Source organism: Oreochromis aureus, linkage group 19, assembly GCF_013358895.1.
Source record: "Oreochromis aureus strain Israel breed Guangdong linkage group 19, ZZ_aureus, whole genome shotgun sequence".
Classification (NCBI taxonomy): Eukaryota; Metazoa; Chordata; class Actinopteri; order Cichliformes; family Cichlidae; genus Oreochromis; species Oreochromis aureus.
Genome location: NC_052960.1, coordinates 13,230,415 through 13,252,888, shown reverse-complemented (window position 1 = coordinate 13,252,888; position 22,474 = coordinate 13,230,415). Strand labels below are relative to the sequence as shown.

The window sequence follows — 22,474 nt, the reverse complement described above, 5'->3', positions numbered from 1 at the left end:
AAGAAAACAAACAGAGCCACATAAAGCCGCAACCATTTTCAAACTGACCATTTGAAATGGTAAAATCCTTTTTTGAATAAAACAATGTGACCACACATCTATTTTTCAGGCCATGCCACTGCAAAGCAAATCCTCTCCCACTCACACAGAAAAGTTGACCCCACACACACTGGACACGGACACAGATAAAAAAAGCATCATCATTTGGAAACTATTTATTGAACATTTGCAACCAGTTAAATACAGAACTCTTTTCTCTCTACATCCCTCAACAGCAGGGACTGGCTCCACTTCATTACACTCTTGAGAGGAGGGAATGTTACAGGACTTGGTAAGGCGCACACTGTGCTGGAAGTCTTTTGGCTTTCTTTCTTCTGATAATAAAGAGAAACGAAATCTGCCTCTCAAATGTCCAACTCTGCTTCCTCTCCTCGCAACTGTTTGACCTGCAGCCAGGTGCTTCTGTCAATCCATACAGCCCGTGGCAAAAATGACACAAATAGGAGGCGAGAAGAGAAAACTGGTATAGACGACTGAGAACAATCCCTACTGGATGTATTCTCAGATGTGTAGCCATGACTGAAAAGCTAAAAGTAAAATGATCAACATGAATATATTAGAAAAATGGCAATTAGTCTTTAATGAACACCTCGCCTCACCACCTCCCAAACAAGTTTTGGGTTATAAATTAAAACTGTCCAAATAAAATCAATTAACCAAGACTTTGGGCCCCTGTTCAGTTCCACTTCAAGACTGGAAAATCGTCATTGAAAAAAAAACAAATGGCACTTTTCAGTCTCTTGAACTGGAATCTAGAATCTCGACTCCAATGACATCGACCCCAACCCTAAAAATCAACTCTAATTTACATATATGGGTGAGGTGCTCTTCAAGCCTCTGCCATTCTAGCAGTTGTTCCCCAAGGGACAATGAGAAGGGGTGGGGCTCTGTGGTCTCTTGGGTGGGGTCGGGGTGGGGTGGGGGCTAGGCCACGGTTTTGAAGGTCTGCAGTATGAGGTTGGTTTGGTGGATGAGCCGGTTTGCACTGATGAAGACATTTATTGCCCTGGGAACAAAGAAAAATTATAGCTTGTGAAAACTCACTGGAGAACATCATATACACAGCACAACAGTGTGAGCAACAACTTTAGAACAAGAGTGGAAAAGCTGCTTTGCCCCATCTAATCGGTTGAGGATATTCAAATCTAAACAATAGAAGTAGAAGTCCTGCAAGCATGGACGCTCCTGTGACCCTCTCTAACAACTTTATCCATGGTTGACACAAAACAGGATGACACTTTGTTTGCACACGGACAAAAGTCATACCTTACAACACTTTGCATTAGTTATTATTAATCTGATGTTAATGAACTATGAGCTAGTTCCTCCTACAAAACCACATACACCAGTTTTCTCAAATAAGGACTGCAGTAACGTTAACATTTTGCCCCTTCAATCACAGTCTCCCACATCCCAAAATATGGAATCTTTTCACTCAATTTCTCTGGTGGCTATATCTGAAATATTAACTGAAATAAAACCCTCAACTAGCCCAACTGATATCTTACCCACAACCATGAAACCCCAAGTTTTTGACTCTGTTGGGTTTTCTGTGGTCACACTCATAAATTGCTCTTTGATGCAAGACTGTCCCCCCAAGTGCTTTAAACAGGGGGTTATCCAACCAGCACTACACACAAGTTATAGACCTATTTCAAAACTTCCTTTAATTGCTAAAATATTTGAAAACGTTGCTGAGACAGTTAAACAAGGTGTTAGAGAAGGTCGATATTCCAGATAACTGTGGTTTTAGGATGTTACACTCCACAGAAACAGCTCTCCTTAAAGTCTCAAATTCTGATAGCTGTAGCTACAGGTGACTGTTGATGTCTTGTTTTGCTGGATCTTAGCTCAGCCACTGATACAGTTGATCATCAAATCTTCATCCACCATTTAAACCACATGTGCTATCTTGGAGTGGTCCTGATAGAACACATTTGTTTCACTGGGACCTTTAGCTGGGTATTCATGTGGCGTTCCGCAGGGCTCTTGTTTAAGTCTCTTATTATTTCATTTTATATTCTACCATTCGGCCATACTATTAGTGTTTTTAAATCTATCTATCATCTGTTTGCGGATGACATTCAACTGCACCTCTGCTTTAAACCTTATGAATTGGATCAACTGTCCATTTTAACCGACTGTTTTAATGGCATAAATGGTTGGATAGCAAATTCTTTTTTGTAGCTCAACACAGACAAGACGGAGTCTCTAATTATTGCTCCAGGGAGCCTTTTTCCCCTCAAAGACTTTGAACCACTCTTTCTTTTTGCATTTAAAAAAATATTGCTAAACTCAGAACTGATGTCTCAAAAGTGAACTGGAGAAGCTTGTTCACGCCTTCATCTTCACCTGCTTAGATTATTGTAATGCTCCATTTTCTTGTCTGTTTAAAAGGATCTATTATTTACCTCCACCTCTGTCCAAAATGCATCTGCACTGGCTTCCAATGAGGTGTAGTTATCAGTCTAAAATCAGTTTATGGCTTTATGAGGTGAGTCCCCCATTTATATCATCAATCTACTCCACCCCTATTCTCAAAACCAGTGCCTCAAGTCCATAATGCAAGCTCATAGTTTTAATTTCCAGTGTTAATGTAGCATAACTAGCCATTTTTTAGTATAATAGCTTGATAAATCACTAAATTATGCTTTTAATATTCAACACTTTCTGGAACTGTTTCGTTTGTGTTTAGAAACCACTGGTTTCTTAACTTTTATTGTGAAAATATCTACATGCATACCATATGCAACAACAGGCCAGCAGTTTTAGAAAATAAATTTTCACATGTTTAACAGTGACACACATAACATGACAGGCACACAGAGATTACCTACCCTTTTTATGTTTTAATGCACATGCATATTTTCTAGTTTACTTGAAAACTCTTTCTTCAAAGAATCTGTCTTCAAAAAAACAGGGTACTGATTAGCTGAGGCATAACACGTGGTGCCATACTTACTTTCCATCTTTGAAGTATGTTTTGAGGGTGTCACTGAAACTTTTGGAGTATTTCACAAACTCCTTTTTCTGGTGTTCCAGGGCCTTGCCGAGTGGAAAATAAAGCAAAAAACATCCATTTGAAATGAGGGAAAATGTGAAATAATTCAAGTAGTAGTAATTGTAGCGTCTTCATTACTCACTCTGCGATTCTGGTACTGATATTTTTTAATGACATTGTTGACTGTGTCCAGGAGCTCTTTTATGGCGCTGGCAATGTCTCTGTGAAGTAAAATGAAACACTAGTGAGAGTTCTGTATTTTTTTTTTTCAATGCAAATTCAACCAAGAAGCTAAAGGATAAAATCGGAATCAAGCACTACCTCAAGCCCTTCCCCCGATATATCTCCAACATCTATTAGAGGTGTCTGCTAGAGCTTGTTGGATGGATCCAAATATCGACAGTATCGATACCAACGCAGGTATTGGTATCAGATAGATACTAGCAATACTGAATTTATGCAAACTCAGGATGTAGCCTACTGAATTGTGTTAAATCAATAATCTTTTTTAGGAAACCGGAATCATGCACTGTGAAAAATGTTTGAACATTTTGCTCAATATTTCTCCAAAGGTCTTCAATGACTGTTGTAGAATTTTCAAAACAAAATCGTCCAATTTAGCAGTATTTTCCAGGTGTATTACTACACAATTTCAAACAAAAGGGCCACAGGAAAAGTGTAAGGTGTCCATCTGGAAGATGTGACGCAAAATTTAAAACAGCTAATGGGTCTTAAGAAGAATGCAAGCATAAAAAACCCATCTTTGAACAATCTCCCTATAACGTTTATTAGAGCATAGAAAAAAAATCCAGCACTGCATTGTTATAAATTAACAGTTATAACAAAAAAATAGATCTCAACTCAGCAAATTTCAATGTATGATTCTTGAAATAGTTATCAAATATATAGATAAAGAGTCAAGCCTCTTATAAGGAAGAGGAAGTGAAAATTTTAACCACAAACCCCTGCATTATAGTAGTATGCAAATACTATGGTGCCCATTTCTATTTGTGTGGAGAGAAAGAATGGTAAGATTGCATATGTGCAATTCTGCTTTCATTTGTAATTTGGCCTTTGCAAATATTTTTATTGTATAAAAAGTGTTTTGGTATGAAAGCGAAACAAACAGGAAAAAAATTATGTTGCATAGACCCTATGGGTTGCAAAGCTGGTGGAAACCCTGGAGCGTGTCTGTGCATTCGCACTCACTTGATAGTTTGTAGGAAGCGTACTCTGTCATTGATCTCATCTGGGATTTTGCTGAGGATGTGTTTAAGAGCTCTGGCCTTCTCATTTAGGTCCTGGAACTCCTGCTCAGGTCGGTCAATCATGAACTCTGCGGGTGAGGTGAAAAAAAAACAACCCACACACACACACACACACACACACACACACACACACACACACACACACACACACACACACACACACACACACACACACACACACACACACACACACACACACACACACACACACACACACACACACACACACACACACACACACACACACACAAAAAGGCGTTTAGCACACTCACAAAGACTAGATGATTTACAGCATCTAACACAACATCTTAACATAGCATCTAAAGTGAGGCTGTATCGAAAAACAACACAAGCCTGTACTTGCACTGACATTAGCACAATTCGATGCATGAAAATACTATTAAGCAGCACAGCATCTTAGAAACATTTTCCTCTCATAAAAATCTGTGCGCACCAGAGAGAAAAACTAATTCATGGCTCTCTACAGATTTTGAATTACATAAAGGTGTCTTATTATCAACTGCAAAAATAAAGCTGTTTTGTGTGTGTAAATGGAATGTAGAATTATGTTTTCATAAGCTGCCAAACCAAAACACTTTAGAATTGGACATGGAAAACAGGATAAGAAAGAAAGAAAGAAAAGGAAATCAAATCCTGACCAAGTATTGTGTCCCCGGCAAATCAAATATCTGGAATCCAGTTTCAGGGTGGTGTATTTTATTTGACTGTATGTAAACAACAAATAGCACGCACCTGCCCTAAATACAGAAGTATCAATTCTAGTTTTAACTTTCTAACTAGAAACTCAGCTGACTATGTTTCAACCCTCAGGTGTGTCCTGCAGAGTACACACATTTTCACACATAAGCTTCCAAAAGCGTGGGAGGAATGGTCTTGGAACAATGTTTGCTTTAATAAAGATCAGAACAGGTGTTCAGTGTTAAACCAAATATTAGACATGTCCTGGTGCATGCTTAATAATCCAGGTAAGGATATGTGACTGAAGTCACTTGAATCAGTGACAAAACCTCTCCCACTTAAAACACAACATCCCAATAAACGATCAAGTTTCTCTTAATCATTAGACACACTGTCAGTACTGCAAATACAGTTTGCTTTGGGAAGATTAGAGGACATACAACTGTATCTTTGTGAGTCACCATATAATGTGACAACACAAAGCCTTTCTGAGAATATAACACATTTACAAGGTGAAGTCAAGAACATTTCAGAGCTGCAGTGCATGTGTGAAAATGCCGTCTCTCTACTCACCTTCCACATCATCAGCTGCCATGCGCAGTAGGGATTCAGTGAAGTTGATTTGGACGTTTTTCTTCTCCAAGATCTTCATTATGATGTCCTGAGTCAGGCCGGGGTTCTCCCTCTCCGCCTGACAGAAGAGGAGAGTCATACATGTGAGGTGAGCAAGACAAACAAGGCGCTCGGTTTGTCTTCTCCAATAAAAGCACCAGGGGGGCTTAGCCGAAGGCGCATAGGACAGAGTCAGAAATGTATTGAAAGTCAGGTGTCCCCTGTGACGTGCTCAGATGAATGTACAAAAGCTCTCCACCTGAATAATTCAACAAGGCAGGAAGCAGTGAGGGCAGCAGAGAGCCTAATCAAGGAGACAAGTGAACAAAAGCCCCACAAATGCCAAAGTAAAACAGCTGTAAGGGGATCAAATCTCCCTTTGGTCGTATAATGATAAAGCAGCTTCAACTCTATTAATATTTCATTTGCACACACACACACAGTTAACATAACTGGCATCTGGAGTGGTATAGAAGCAATCTATGCCTGGCCACTGTGCTTCTATTATCCCAGTGCAATCAGAAGGTTGTACTGATATTAACAAAAACCTCTTCTGATCACTGCAGGCTGGTGTCAAAATCACAGCACGAGTGTGAATATCAGTGCCTCTCATGTTCTATTAATACCTGCTGAGTTAATTCATTTAAACACCAAGTATGAAAACTGAGGTGCTCAAGTTTAAAGAACATAAAAAACCTAATGCATAACTGATAATAAAGGTAAGAGTGCTAAGAGTTTTTTCCCCACATCTCTGGCCAGCTCTATTTCTAACAAATAAAAAGAAAAATATGGACAAATGAAAGCACTAACATAATTAATTTTACAACAAGGAAAAAGAACCTATCCTGCGACATTAAAAGGTAGTAGGAATAAAATCTAACAGATCCAACAGATTGCGCCTAATCCTGCCAGATAAGGTTAAAAAAAAACTGGACTTTGTATCTCACCAAAAATAAACAAATAAATCAGATAAGCACACAGCTGATTTTGACTACTTCCGAGTTAAAAGCAATAGAAATTGCCCTTAGCCAATGAGCATATCCTGGATAATAGGGCTGGGCCATGTTATACTGTTCACGGTAATACCGGTACAGTGTTAGGCAACAATAATAAAATTAAATATCGTGATAGAATATGGGTAAAACGCGCATGCGCAGTGCCTTTGTTTTCATACGCACATGGCCGAAAAAGCACGGCAGCAACGGAGAAAGAGAAGGGGGAAAGCGAATTGTTGAGTGAAAAGGATGAACCAGAACTGGTTTGTAAAAATGGTGCAACTTCAGTGATGTGGAACTGGTTTGGTGTTTGTCCGTCAGATACACAACAAAGCACATTTTTTTTGTAGAACATGCAAGCGGCCGTTGTTATTGCCGTATTTGTCGGACTAAGGTGCTCATAAATCAAGGAGTAATCTGGGTCCTAAACTCCGTCCCCTTCAGGTCCCAAAGTCAAACGAACATCCAGCATCACTGAGAGTGAAAAACTGTCTAAATTCTTTCATCTTTAATAAAACGATCATAGTTACACCTGGTAAAGCAGCAATGCTGAAGTCTAACATCCAGGCATCCATGAAAACAGAATTTATTACATTTAACGGAGTTAAATGTAATAAGAAAAATGTTCGCCCCGCACAAACACATCCTCCAAACACACACAACCATATTTTGTTTACAAACTCCATTGCGGTTTATTTCACACCTCAAACATTTAGTAAACAATTAAGCAAATACAAGTAAACGGCAATAAATTACAGGTAGTAATAAAATATACTACTAACTCTTTTACGCTATGTCCACACCTACACGGGTATTTTTGAAAATGCAGCTGTTTCTATGCGTTTGGGCTTTTCGTCAACACGTAAACGGCGTTGCGATTCACCGAAAACGGAGATTATTTAAAACTCCTTTTTGCGTTTTACGTGTGGACGAGAATACAGAGTTCGTCACGCAACGACAAAGGTATGTGCCTCTTTTCACGTCACGCTGTGCGCCACGTTATTGTTTACATGAGATGAATTGCAGAATGGCAGATAGAGACAAAATACTGTTAATCTGACTATCTTCAGGTTTTACACGCTTACATATACACATGCAGTTACTGTCCCTCCATTTAGAAAGGCAGAGGCATCACAGTGTAATTATTTTACATGTAGTTGTTTTTTTTCCTGTGTAACAATATTCAACATTGCTGTCAATACATTTTTCAAAAAAGGTCTCTCTGTGCAAAATGGGTTTAAACACATAAACAGCTGTGGGATACTGTTTGTCCGTGATTTGAACCGGGGGAACAAATCACGGAAGGATCAGCCTGATATTATTTGTGTCCCACTGTAACTTTACTGCATAAAGAGCTAATATGTCCAAAATGTCAGGAGTAGTTAGTCATTACAAGAAGTGTTTGTGAACTAAAAATCAAGAATGTGGGATCCTGTTTGTCCGTGATTTGGAGAGCCCCGCGCTGCAGGGGAGACCTACCTTGGCACTTGTGCAGGTGAAGCCAAAGGGAAGATATGCTTCACCATATTTTCTAGTCTTTGGCTTGGAAGGAAGTTGGTTTGGAAACATATTTGGCGATGCTTCATCTCCTGCTTTGCGTTTATGTGGGAGCCCCGTCAAAAACCTGTCCACAGTGTCCAAGCGCTTTTTTTTTTTTTTTTTTTCATACCGCGCCCCCCCTGCAGTGGCTAGGGGGGGGGCGGGCCCCACACTTTGGGAACCTCTGGGCTAGCTGGTATATAATGATGTGCTACGTGATCGCTAGCAACACAGCTGTGTTAGCATAACATAAACAGTGAAGCTGCAGGATGAACACTAACACTTTTCCACTGGATAAAAGTTAACGTGAGGGTTCCCGATGGTTGGAGACAAATGCAATCGCATGGCAGGATGCTGTAAACGGACCAAACTTCAGTCAGGAGAACAACTGAGATTATCCATCGACAATACGAGGTTAGTCATTAATATATTGCAACAACATGGGAATAGAGCAGCTGTGATAGAATACAGCATTAATGAATCAATGGTACAGAAGTGGAGGAAGCAAGAAGAATGAGTTGAATAAAGTTTGATTTATCTGACTGCTTTGTTCTGCTTAATGTGCCTTATAATCCCGTGCACCTTATGGTCCGAAAAATACGTATCTGACTTTTTTATTTGGCACACTGCAGTTTAATGTTCCTTAATGTGCCTTTCTGTCCTGGTCGTTGTGTCCTTGGGCAAGACACTTTACCCTACCGCCTACTGGTGTTGGCCAGAGGGGCCGATGGCGCGATATGGCAGCCTCGCCTCTGTCAGTCTGCCCCAGGGCAGCTGTGGCTACAACCGTAGCTTGCCTCCACCAGTGTATGTAGTAATGTAGTAATGTGTGCGTGAATGAATAATGGCATTGTAAAGCGCTTTGGGTGCCTTGAAAAGCGCTATATAAATCCAATCCATTATTATTATTAATGTTGCAAAGCACCGCTTTTTAACTTCAGTGGATATTATACATGGTTATGCTCAGGATATGTCAGCCCATTTCTACTGGAAATGCCTTTTGGTTAAACTTTCAGCAGGGAATTTGCATTTGCACTGTTAAATTTTTATATAGCTTTAATGCACATAAAAAACAGCTGCTTGTTTAAGTGAAAATAAATGGATGGGGTTTTTTTGCGCTAGTAAAGTTGTGGAGTTGTATTTTGTCTCGCAGAAATGATATCGTCAGTTATATCGTTATCGCAAATTTTCAAATATATATTGTGATATATATTTTTGGTCATATCGCCCTGCTCTACTGGATAATACACATATCTAACAATAAGAATGAAATTTTACAAAACTGACTTAACTTTTTATTCAGTATTACCCAAAGTGAGTGACTTAACCCACACACTCATCAGAAAAATAAAATCTCAAGACCATTTTACCACAGACTTCTATAGGTGTGGATCCTTTTGCAACCACATGAATTGCCCCCTGGTGGTCATTAAAAAGAATGCAGGTTGGATATACTTCAGAAGTCAAACAGAAGCTACATCCAACTCTTACGCAGCTTCTATCTTTGTATGTTTGCATCAGACACACATTTTGCAATGACCCTGTTATCATGCTAGTAAAGGACAATACATGCCTCTTGTTATTCTGCCAAAGCAACAAACTGATAATTGGTGAGGGCATCAGACAAAAAGCAGATGCACCTGCAATGTGTCATGAAAGCTGGAATGCAGCCTAGATATAACAACCAAAGAAGATGCAAAATTTGAAGGTGTGATCAATACTTCATGTCTCAGGCTTTCTGCCTGATACACAGTCTTACCTTTATAAAGGCTGCTCTGAGAGTCTGAGCTGCTGATAGGTTGATCCTCTCCAGCTAAAAAGGGGGTAAAGCAAACATGTTAATGCCAAATCTGGACATGCTGCGCCCATCACAGGTTATGTATACACATTTTTTTCCATCCTAAATTAAAGCATTCTGATTAAAGATGTCAGGTCAGGTTTATACAGTCTTGCGTTAAACTTAACAGTAGTTCCGTGTGAAAAGCATCAAATTAGTTTAGTTTTGGTATGTCTTTGATCAGCTCCTTGTAGGTGGGTATCTATCATGTTCAACAGTAGCTCTTACATTTTTCATTTTTTCAAAGGAGAGCACATAATCACTTAATCATTTACAAAGAACAATTTTTATTTTGATACATTTATGAAAACACTTATACGCCTCTTTGACATGGACTGAAGTTTTGAGCCTCTGTTTATGGACCATATTTAATATGTTTGGGCTTTTAAGCTGAGTGTAATCAGAATGCTGGGCTCTATGTAAAAACACAGCCACTCTGTAGGGCTGGATGATATGAAAAACAATCTGATCACATTGATTTTTTCCATATCAGTCGATATCAGTATCAATTAACCGTTTCGTTCTAGCTTTAAGGTTCCTTTTTACACCTGATGTATGAAGATAAAGAGTTTATTTTGCTTTAAATATTATTTATTTTCTGTCTGAAGTTACACATGATATACTGTAAAACTTTACACAACTGTATTTAAATACACGACACAGGTATATATAATAAAGTCAATTCTAACCAGGCAAAGGCTTCAAGTCAAAGAAGTTAAAGAACGCAAACAAAGTGGAGAAAAACTAAATTCCAAATAAATAAACTAAGTATCAACAAAATAAAAATCTTTTTTTTAAAAGTACTATATCATATTTTGTATAGATTCAAACTGTTTTACATTGTTGGGAAACAATCCCACAAGTAAATAAATTAAAAATTAAGAACACTCTTCCTGGAAAATTTAAGAAACCTTCAAATGTAAACAAAGGAGTACAAACTAAAAGTGTCATATTCACTCAATTACGCTTTGCTTTTGCTCTGACGCAACAAAAAAATAAATAAATACAAAGGAAGAAACAAAAGAAGGTACAAGAAGTGCAGAAATATCTGTTTTAAGTGGGCAGTGAGGCTTATGTACATGTATGACCTAACCATAAAACCTCTGTGTTAATGAAGTATAAGAGCTGTTTAGTCGTTTCTGTGGACACTGTGTGTAGATGAGAAATTGCCATCTGAGAGAAATTTTTACGTCCTGGAACCTAGTAACAAGAGTTAGTGACTTTAATCTGCCGCTTAAATCCACCATTTTCTATTGTGCTTACCAACATTAAAGTGTTTGACAATTGGGGCTGCCACAAACGATTATTTTTGCAATTAGTCGACTAATCGGACCATGCAACCACTGGACGTAAAACGTACAGCTTATTGCACCAACATGCATCTGCTCTTATATAACTATCATTAGCTTACAGCTTGAAGTGTTTAAGGTATGTGCTAACTAAAAATAAAGACAAGATAATAGTTTATTAAACTTTTAACATCTGCTCTTTGATCCCTAAAATATAACAGGACATTGGAGTAAATTCTCTACCATCTCACACTTCTGTTTAATCAGTTTTGTGTTTGACATCTGTGTGAAAACTATAACTTTAATCTCAGCCAAACTGATTTACTCAGGAAGAAATAAAACACTGAAAAAAGCCAAACAACAAAATTTTTAAGTTATTTAAGTGACTTATATATCATGTTTAACTACATGTTTATCATGTAGGGAAAGACCATGGGCGTTCTGAAAACATTGTTCCAGGAGTTCGCTGTTCTCGCCGGCTCTAGTGACCCTTGACCTGCTGGTCAGCTCGTCTCTGAAAACGTCGGAGCACTTTTGCAAATATGTGATGTCTTGATAAATCGACCAGATATTTGAAGTTTACACAGCTACATTCTCGCCTGAAAATATCTTAAAAGTTTATTTTGTGAACCAGAAAGAGTAATATTAAAACTAAGTAGCTGCCGCCATTGTTGGAAACTGGAATTGGCTGGGCTGCGCTATGAATTCTGGGATAGGTTGGGCCGCAAAAGATACACCCGACCCATCCTTCAAATCTGGGCAAAAGGAGGACGCATTTGTTGGCCGCATTTGGAGGAGTCTTCGAATTTGGACAGCCTACAAATGCATCTTCCGAAGGATGGGGCCGCTGAATTTGGACACAGCTACGATACCGGGGACTGCTTCTTCTTCTTCTTTGGCATTTAACGGCAGCTGGCATCCTTTTAGATGCATTGCTGCCATCTTCTGTTTCAGTCTGTTATTACACTCTTAAATCCTACTACTTATTCCTGCGTCTTTCGGGATCTTACAAAGCTTCAAACGATGCGTCAACTATTAAATTAGTCGTCGACAATTTTGATAGTCGACATAATCGTGACTAGTCGACTAATCGACAAATAGATGGTGTAAGGACGACACTGCTTCAGATGGTAAAACCCATTTATGGAATTACCTTAGCCCAGGGGTCTGCAACCTTTTACACCCAAAGAGCCACTTGGACCCGGTTTCCACGCAAAAGAAAACACTGGGAGCCGCAAATACTTTTTGACATCTAAAATGAAGATAACACTGTATATATTGTTTTCTACCTTTGTGTGAACAACTAAGGTGTGCTGCTTATGAAATCCATGAAGTGCTACAGAGAAAATTACATTTTATTTATGTAATCAACACATTTTGAACTCTTAAAGAAATATAACAAAAGCAAAGACACCCAGCTGAACTAAAATGATCCATGTAGTAAACAAAAACTGTTGTGAGTCGCCTCCCTTATATCTCCTTTGGGCTTTTGGAGCCTTGACCTGGCTTTTAAAACATAATTGGTAAAAAAGCTCTATGCTGCTGAAAAATGAAAAATAGATATTTGCAAAATTCTGCCTAAATATGTATTTTACCTGGTTAATGTGTGCGGCGGGGGCGTGGTCTGCAGCGCCGCTGCAGGGGAGGCGGACGCACCTGAGCGGCACCCGCAATCACCCCTCGCCGCCTTAACGTCTGTGCTCTCTCTGCTGTTGTTGTTGTTGGTGTGTGTCGGGCTGTGAGCTGCGAAGCTACAGCCGGCTGTATGCGTACAGCAACTGTGTGTGAAAAGTGGTCAATAAAGAGATGCTGAAAAGCGCGTTCATGCAAACATCGTCGGGTCTGCCGTGATATGTTTACAATGGGACTTCTGATCCTGAACCTCTGCTCACAGCGTCTGCTAATCGGTGCTGTGCGAAGTCAGTTTACGCAGGACTGTAAGCTGTCATCTGTCGTCTGTGAGGCGTGAGCAGTGTTTGTCTTTAACATAGTTCACGGTGGAGCTGCTGACATAATGTGGATCCCAAGATCCATAATTGGCCTACCTGGTTGAAAGTCTCGATAAATGCACGGTGTTTCGGCGGGAATACCGGCTTCCGCGAGTGTGACGCTTATATTGAGCGAGGAAAAAATTATAGAATATAATTTTATATTTATATTTCAATATCACAATAATCTTCCAATTTAGAACTACAAGTTTAAAAGAACTAACATAAATAAAATACACTTCAGCGAAATACTAATTTATTTTCCCAAACCACGCAGAGCCGCACTATAAGGACTAAAGAGCCGCATGCGGCTCCGGAGCCGCGGTTTGCCGACCCCTGCCTTAGCCTTTGTCTATGCTTTCAACAGTTTGCAGTGTATGCTGCTCTGCTTCTTTGTCTGACTTTAAATAACCCAAATATCTCCACACTACCTCTGCCAAGTATGACTAAAAATAAAAACAACACAGACTGGTTTCTGACACTTGAGGTTATCACAGAAGTGCATTTTAGCAGCCTAAAACAAATGACACATCCATATATATATATATATATATATATATATATATATACACACAACGCTATGAAGAAGTACTTCTCCCTTCCTGAGTTGTAAGTTTTTTGCACATTTGTCATGTTTTCATGTTTCAAACCATCAAACAACTCTTTATATTAGACGAAGATAACCCGAGATTCAATTTATTAGACTATCCAAATCCATCTGGTCCTATGTGAAAAAGTAATTGCTCCCTAGACCTAATAGGTTTGGCCAATACTACTTTTTTTTTTTTCCTTTTTCTTCTTTTAAGTAAGCCATTTTCAAGCATGAACAGCCTGTCTAAGGTCATGCCAAAGCATCTCAGTAGGATTCAAGTCTAGACAATTCCACCCCAAAACCTTTATTTTATTTTTTGTTTGGTTTTTATGAGCTTGCGCTTCAGGGCACGAATTGATGGCTAAACATTCTCCTTCAAGATTTTCTGGTAGGGAGCAGAACTTGTGGTTCCCTCAATTATGGAAAGTTATTCAGGTCCTGAAGCAGCTCAGACATGTTTGACTGTTGGTATGATTTTCTTTTATGAAATGCTGATGCAACAGGACTCAAACCTTCCAAAACTCTGGTAGACATGAGACAAACCTTTGTGTTCTTTTGGCCAACAGTGGTTTATACCTAGAAATTCTCCCATACCATACCATACCATGCCATTTTTTCTTATTGTTAAATCATGAAAAATGGCCTTAACTGAGGCAAATCAGGGCTCCAGTCCTTTTCATGTTGTTCTGGGTTCATTTGACCTCCTGGATACATTGTTGATGTGCTTTTGGGGTATTTTTGGTAGGGTGCCCACTCCTGGGAAGGTTCACCACTGCTCCATGTTTTCTCCATTTGTGGATAAGGGTTCTCACTTTGATTTACTGGAGTCCTAAAGCCTCAGAAATTGCTTTATAATCCTTTCCAGACTGACATTTTTATCTCTTGACTTTCTTAAGATCATGGTATGACACGTTTTTTTATGAGATCTTTTAGCCTACCTACCTCGCTTTGTCATTCTTGATTCACCAAGTAATCAGGTCTGGGTGTGGCTATTGATGTTCTACTCAGCTTTCCAAAAAATGTGGTTAATCAAAGTTGAGTCTCTCCCTTAATAAATGAAATCATCATTTAAAAACTGCATTTTGTATTTACTTCTGTTATCTTCTGTTATCTTTTTCTAATATCTACATTTGTTTGTTGATGTGAAACATGTAACTGTATGTAATATGCAAAAACAAAACAAAACAAAAAAACAGGAAGTGGGCAAATACTTGTTCACAGCACTGTATATGCATCTTTGTTTCTGCTATGCAGATTCATTATTATAAATTTTCAAATGCGTTACTGGGTCTCTGGTTTCTCATACAGACATGCTGATGCTAATAGCTTCCCTGGACATCTCCTGATGAGGGGATGTCCAGGCAAACTTTCAGCACCTTTGTCCCCAGCATGTGATATTTTACCTCATTGAAAACTGGATACATCACGGCGTACAGCGTCATGGATACCATGGAGTTTGTCTCCGCTTCATTCTTCATCTCCTCCATTGTCATCCTCCAGGGAGGAGCAGCTCTGGTTGTAACAGTGAGGAAGAATCTGCAGCTCACATACACTCACACATGCACTCAACCAGTCACACTCACACACACACGCTCAAAACCACCCAAACTCCAGAGTATAGTAGCCTGAAGAAGAAAAATGTGAGACAGTAAAACAGTGTAAACGAAGAGACTGGATTTATAAAAATAGATCCACAACTAAAACTTCTCAACACCCTAACAAACATACGAAATAATAAATATAACTTATAAAATCACTATGACACATTCCTTATAACCTCTATTTGTACTTGGTATTTATGCACTGTAATGTCTAATTCATTAATGTCAGATATTTATTCTGCAATGCCGACTCAATACTGTTTAACTAGCATTTTCTATAATGTTCAGACAAAAGGAAAACCACATTGACCATATTATTAGTAGTTAGTAGTTAATACTATTGACCAGTATTGAAGTCATTTCAAAAGCTTCCTATTAGTTCATAAAGCTCTCAATGGCTTGCCCCCCTCCCTATCTCTGACTCACTGTTAACCCAATCAAACCTCTCAGGTCATCAGGTGCAGATCTTTTAAATATTTCTCAAATCAGATCCAAGTTTGCCGAGTGGTCTTTCTGCTACTGTGCTCCTGTTCTTTGGAACAAGCTGCTCGCTGACTCAAAACCTTAGATTTTCCCATAAAGTTTTATTTTGCCGTTTTGACTGCCTTAAGAGACTGTCAAACCTACACAGGTTTTTAATGTTTCCATCATTTGTGTTAATCACGTTTACGTAAGAGGAAATGTGCTATATAAATAAAGCTGCCACTGCCATTCAAACACTGCTCTTTTGTGAGTCTGGAGAAGGGGAGTGGCACAGTTACCTGGCTCATGACAGCAAACCTTCAATGACCAAACATCAATGTGAAAATATGACAGTTGACGGAATAGAAGAGCTTATTACAAGCAAGACACCAACCCGTTTCATAATTGCATTGATTCATATCAAAATATGTAAAAGTCCAAAAGGAATGACAGGAATTACATTAACAACAAAAAAAAGTTTGGAGATGTAGATCAGACATTAGCCTCCTAAATACCATTTGGGGTATTCAGCTAGGCTAGCCAAATACTTCTCGATGTCATTAAGTTTACATTAAACAAATGTTTAGATTTTTTTCTCAGACATAAACTAGACTAACATTACTATTTTTCAACCAAACGCGATGGTAGCTGGCTAACCCAACCACTTAAGCAGCTTACTGGATGTATACAAGCCCAGGTATTTGAGACTCGGCTAACTGGACGTAGCTAACCGAGTAGATATAAAGTAGACGTTACATTGTGCTGGCTATTTTTCTTAAGACTGTTAAAATCAAGAGTCAGAACAACAAATGGGTGGGTATAGTATTATATTTATCGCGATCTACCCGTAAAAATATCAACCTGAGGCCTATGGCCGACCATATCGATGGTAGCGAACTGCTAGCAGTGAAGAGCCGAGCTTCCGTGCTAGCTCTGGTAATTTCTGGATTTATATTTTTGAGATCCTAAAACACGCCAACCGGCTGGTTTAGGACAAATGTGTCATTACAGTATGTGTCAAAAATGTGAGCAGGTATCTACCTTTTGTCTGACTTCGTAAATGGGATGGTTACGCCGTCGATAGCCTTTTTAGCTGCTGTGTTTTCTCTACAACTTAAGGCGGAAGTTTTTTAGGACTGGCCCCAGCGACATCTTCCGGACCGTTGCTACGTAAACACACACAGTCCAATCAAAGAGCAGATAAATTAAGCGACTCTGACGTCATTTAAATAGTTACATTGTACACGTAGTAGAGTTTTGAGTTACTTTGCGGAAGTCTTGTCTTCTCATGATAAAAATATCACACGGGCGTTTCTCTCCTTCGGACTCAGTAAGTTCTCAGGGGAGTCCAGACTTCCGAGGACTGAGACAGCAGTGTGGCAGCATCACAGCTCAGCTCAGCTCCACTGTGTCCTTCAGTTCCTTGTTGGGCTTAATTTCATTTTGACTAATGTTTACAATGCAATGCAGATGCACTGTGAGCAGGTTGGACAGGGTAAGAAATGAAACAGCTGAGGTTGAGCCTCTGAGGCCAAGTCAGAGAGGTAAGGCTGCTCTGAGGCCAAGTCAGAGAGGTAAGGCTGAGATGGTTTTGGACATGTGCAGAGGAGGGGGCAGTGGATATATTGTAGAATAGGTGTTGAATATGGAGCTGCCATGGAGCAGGTAAAGAGGAGGACCATAACAAAATTTCATAGTGAAGGCAAAGTGTTGGTATGAGAGAAAGGATCCTAGGGAGATGGTGAGATGGAGACAGACATTCAGCTGTGGTGGTGTGGTGCTTCCCAAGAATTTAAACACAATTTGATTTGGTAAATGTTGCTTTCAAAGTGGAAAAAGGCACCCAAACTATTTGCTTAAATTAAAGTTGTAAAACCACTGTAGTGCACAAGCCTAAATAAACAAGTGAATGTAGTAGAATGACTGACAGAATCATACACACTGTGTTGTTGGACCATAATAATTGAATCAATGACAGGTGTTACTTAGATATTGCTCATAGCTGATTTATAATAATCCATTGAATCTACAAAATAATAAGTAACTGCAGCTTTAGCAAAGCAGACCTCAGGCCATCACACTACCAGTACCATGTCTTACTGTTGGTGTGATGTTTTTTGTTTTTTGTTTTTTGTTTTAAATTAAATCCTGTCCTATTTTTCACCAGATGTAACGGGACTTAAACCTTCCACAAAGTTCAACTTTGATCTCATCAGTCCACAGAATAATTTTCCAAAAGTATTGAGGATCACCAAGATAGGTTGTGTTGTAAATGTGTAAATGTCTTTTGGTCAGCAGTGCGTTTTACCTTGAAACTCTACCATACATGTCATGTTCCTCCCAGTCTCCTTATTATTATGTCATGAACTCTGACTTTAACTGAGGCAAGTGAGGCCTGCCGTCCTTTAGATGTTGTCCTGGGTTCTTTTGTGACCTCCTGGATGAGTCACTGATGCGTTCTTGGGGTTACTTTGGTAGGCTGGCCACTCCTGGGAAGATTTACCACTGTTCCAATTTGAGGATAACAGCTCTCATCATGGTTAACTGGAGTACCAAGGCCTTAGAAATGGCTTTTAAACCATTTTCAGACAGGTAGATGTAAATGACTTTGCTTCTCAGCTGTTTCTTTAGATTGTGGCATGATGTGTTGCTTTTTGAGATCTTTTAGTCTAATTTAGTGTCTTCTAATTAAGTGATTTCTTGATTTAAGAGGCCTTGCAGTAATCAGGCCTGGGTGAGGCTAGTGGAATTCAGCTTTCTAATCAAAGTTAATTCATGAGAGGTTTGTTGGGGGTTTCTTTTTTTTTTTTTTTTACGTAGGCCCAAGTAGGTTTGGAAAGCTTTTTAAAACTAAGAAGTCAGAAAAGGTGGGAATATTTTTTCACAGCACTGTAACTTTTAAAATAAAACAAAAAATGAATGAAATAATACTTTTATAAACCTTTTTAAAAAATGTAAAATGTGTTCATCGGGGAATAAAGACAAGTGAAATATCCTATTCAAAATATATGGACAGCACTTCAGACAATAAAGTCAAATAAAATAAAAAAGTTATGAAGCTTAACTTTAATCTCAGCCAACCCAGTTTGCCCAAGAACAAATAAAACACTGAAATAAACCAAGATTATCTATTGCGTGTAACAAAAGTGAATTGTATCTAGTGTTTAGCCTCCACTGAGTGATGAGGGCTAGCCTGCAGCTTAATTGGTTTTCATGGTTGTCTTGTGATGTTAGTCAAAATTTCAACCAAAGAGTTTACTATGAAACAGTAATAATGAGTTAGAAGTAGTACCAATATCTAAAAGTGGCCAATGGTATGCTGCCTCTGGAGTTGTAGATTATATGATTAATGCTGCAGATGGTCAGCCAGCTGCTTTTGGCTAGTCGGCACTATTCTAAGACTAAGCTGGTGTTTCCATCGTTCGCTACTACCTCTCAGTTAATAATTTGTTTGTACACAGGAAACGAGTTTGTGTGACCTTTCGTCTCACTCTTCATTTACATAAACCTGCCAGGAGGGGGCCCCAAGAGATCTGTTTTTATGATTATTATATTTTTATGATTTAAGGCTATGCAAATATTTCTATCAGGAGACAGGGCCACTTAAAGTTTACCTTCTTGTGCATTAAAGTCCAGAAACAGTTTATTTACTTGGTGTGAATAAAGTGCCGATTATGTGGGCAGCTTTATTTTTCTTAACATTTAATAACGCTACCGTGGTCTCGCACACCATGGCTTTGCCCATTATTAGTCAAATTTAAAAATAAAAAAAAAAACATTAAGTAAAAAGACATAGATGTTATAGATTATTTGAATGTAAAGTGACATATTGTGATTGTTCATATGTATATTTACGTTTAGTTATCGGTGTTGGTTTTCCTCCCAGAGCTAGTGGCTGCTGTTTGCTTGTCATCCAAGGCTCTCCAGCAGTCAGCCAGCTGTTAGATGATTAGAGCTGCTCTCAGTCAATAAACCAGTATTCTTCACTGGTCAGCTGCTGTTTTGGGGAACTGTGTGCTGCTACTCTAAGATGATATTTGCTAGAATTGTAAAAACACATACAGCTTACCAAAGTCTCTCAGGTCAGTTTGAATTGTACCTATTTTGACTGGATGTAATGAGCCCCATCTGTATTTGTGTGTTTATGTTCAGTTGCTACTTGTAATTATTGCTCGCTTCTTGCTGACGTTACTCTTGAAAAGGACATTGTCAATTTCAGTGACATTTACAGCAGGATAAATTCAAGGTAATATTATAAAACAGTTACATTACCAACTTGTACATGTGTTGATTGGACAGTACTGAACTGGTTTTACTACAGAAATCATGCCATAAATATATTTTTGTGGAACTGCCACAGGAGAAGTGTTACAAAAGTCACATATAAAAAGACAGCCAACTAGAAAGCTGGGTGAGCTGCAACTGGTGACTTGTTTGCATTTTCAATGCAAAACTTTAAGGCTTTTCAGCCATTATACTCGCATGCTTACAGATTCATTTTACTAATCTGATTACACACACTTTGTGAATGTACATTCGCTCAAGGTTAGTTTTGCGGAACCTTCAAGGGACCTCCAGAGAAAATTAAATAATGTTATTTCCCCAATCAGCATACAAATGCATACACATTTAGAACACTTGTAGATAATCAGTAACTTAAAATAAAGCTGCTGTGCAAATCTAGTGGGCCTTATGGAAATCATTTATCATAATTGCTTTTTGGTGTAACACACAGACTCTGCTGAGGGCAAAAAATGACATACTCTCATGAGAATTTTAAAATATAATTTATTAGAAAAAAATAGTCAACAGAAACAGTCCCAGCTATAATATATAATGCAGTCCAGCATCCCATTTGCAGAAGGAACAAAACACATAGTCCAAGGCTAGGGCCACTTTTGCCACAGGGTGGCTAGACACTAGCATGCTGACAAATTCCAACAGGTCCTCCCAGAACCACCACCCTGTGTCGAGTCGGCCAGCAACCACCCCAGGCTCAGCACGCCAGCTCTGCCTTCAAGCTGCAGCATTTAACAGAGACTGGCCTGCACTGAGAATGAAAATGTGGAAAAACATACAGCTACATCTACTCGCAGCACCTCAAAAGAACATCTACTATAAACACATTGATGTTAATCTAAACCATCTTAAATCTGGGCTATGTAACATACCTGTACAGAGAGAGAAAAAATGTGACAGCAGTGTTTGCAGTACATGGCATATGTAGACTAAAGCAGAAGCAGAATCAGATACACCTGCCTTTAGTTAACCCCGCCCAACCACAGCCATTGGCTCATTGCAAAAGTGAAACACACGCTCCAAAATCATTGCCAATTTTAACATACACACAATACCGGTCTACCCTGTTACACTGGTGCAGACTACCCTGAACATTTCCACCTGTTTAGACAGCATGCCTTGCATTTTAAGGGTGATGTCAGGCCTCCCTTTGGCTATGGTCTGTCCTGCGCCATTCACTGTGTCAGACATGGTCTGCTGTGTACCTTCACAAAGACTTCTATTTTCCTCCTGTTAGTGTGCAGATTTTTAGGCACTGATATCTTTATCTGCCATTTAAAGAAACATTTATTGTCATGTATGTTATCTGCAGAAAATAAAAATAAATATCAATAAGTATAAGGTTCTGAGAATAAACTGGAGTCTATTTTGGCCAGCAGCTGTAATTCTGTCCTTAATTACTTTTTTTTTCCTGAAATTTTTTTTTTTACTGATTATTCATTTGATTAAAAATAATTTTAATGATGCTCAGAACTTAAACTTCTATTTTATCTTGTAAAATGTTCATTGGAGTTTATTAAGACTGGTTGAAAAAAACAAGAACACTGGCATCCTTCTAGCACCTCCCTGGCAACAATACCACCCACCAGCTTTACAAGCCAGTGACAAATCTTCCCCAGTTTCTATGTAGAAAACAGGAACCAATAGGTGTAGAGCTGAGCCAGACATTCAACCATAGTCTCATCCCCTCACTGCTCACCTCTCTGTGTCAGTGCTGGTTTGACAGTCAGCAGCAAACCTTTCAGGCCTTTAAAATCACCATGAGTTTAACTGTAGGCCGTATTTAAAGTGTTTTTGGGCTTTAAGCCACTGTCGGACAGCTCTGTGTGTCCAGGAGCTGGAACCGCTGCTGTTTGTTTCTAACAAGTCAGCTGCACATTACAGCTCTGAAATTTTAAGCTGGATACATTTACACATTAATATTGTCCCATAACCTAATAAAAAGGAGATGTGGAAATCACTTTAGATAAAGTTTAAACAGATTTTATTGATTGAATAGTTATTCTTGTCGTGTCTTCAAGCACTGCACCAAGCATTTTCACATTCCAGTGACAATGCTTGGCACAGCCTCCACTGCTGTAACTTTACAACTTGGCCTCATTTGTGATGCTACTAAGTTACGGATTAACAAGCTGCTTAACTAAAAAGTATTTGCCAAGCACAGAATCCAAACTGCACCTCAAACATGCACACAATTTGTGAAAATGTTGCGCAATTCTGAACATAACCTGC

General features: G+C 38.9%; 1 protein-coding gene across 2 annotated transcripts; it reads right to left on the bottom strand.

Moving 5' to 3' along the window:
• Window positions 1-199: 199 nt before the first annotated feature.
• Window positions 200-17,128, bottom strand: LOC116318010 (programmed cell death protein 10). Of its 2 annotated transcripts, XM_031736909.2 has the most exons (8): window positions 16,985-17,128; window positions 15,284-15,505; window positions 9,934-9,987; window positions 5,602-5,719; window positions 4,271-4,397; window positions 3,204-3,282; window positions 3,023-3,105; window positions 985-1,066 (listed from the first exon to the last, which is right to left on the bottom strand). In XM_031736909.2, the coding sequence occupies exons 2-8, from the start codon at window positions 15,371-15,373 to the stop codon at window positions 985-987; spliced, it is 633 nt and encodes a 210-aa protein (XP_031592769.1). In that variant the 5' UTR covers window positions 15,374-15,505; window positions 16,985-17,128. The 2 variants fall into 2 exon arrangements, with proteins under 2 accessions (XP_039459456.1, XP_031592769.1); XM_039603522.1 differs by lacking the exon at window positions 16,985-17,128 and having other exon boundaries at window positions 200-1,066; window positions 15,284-15,373.
• Window positions 17,129-22,474: the final 5,346 nt, after the last annotated feature.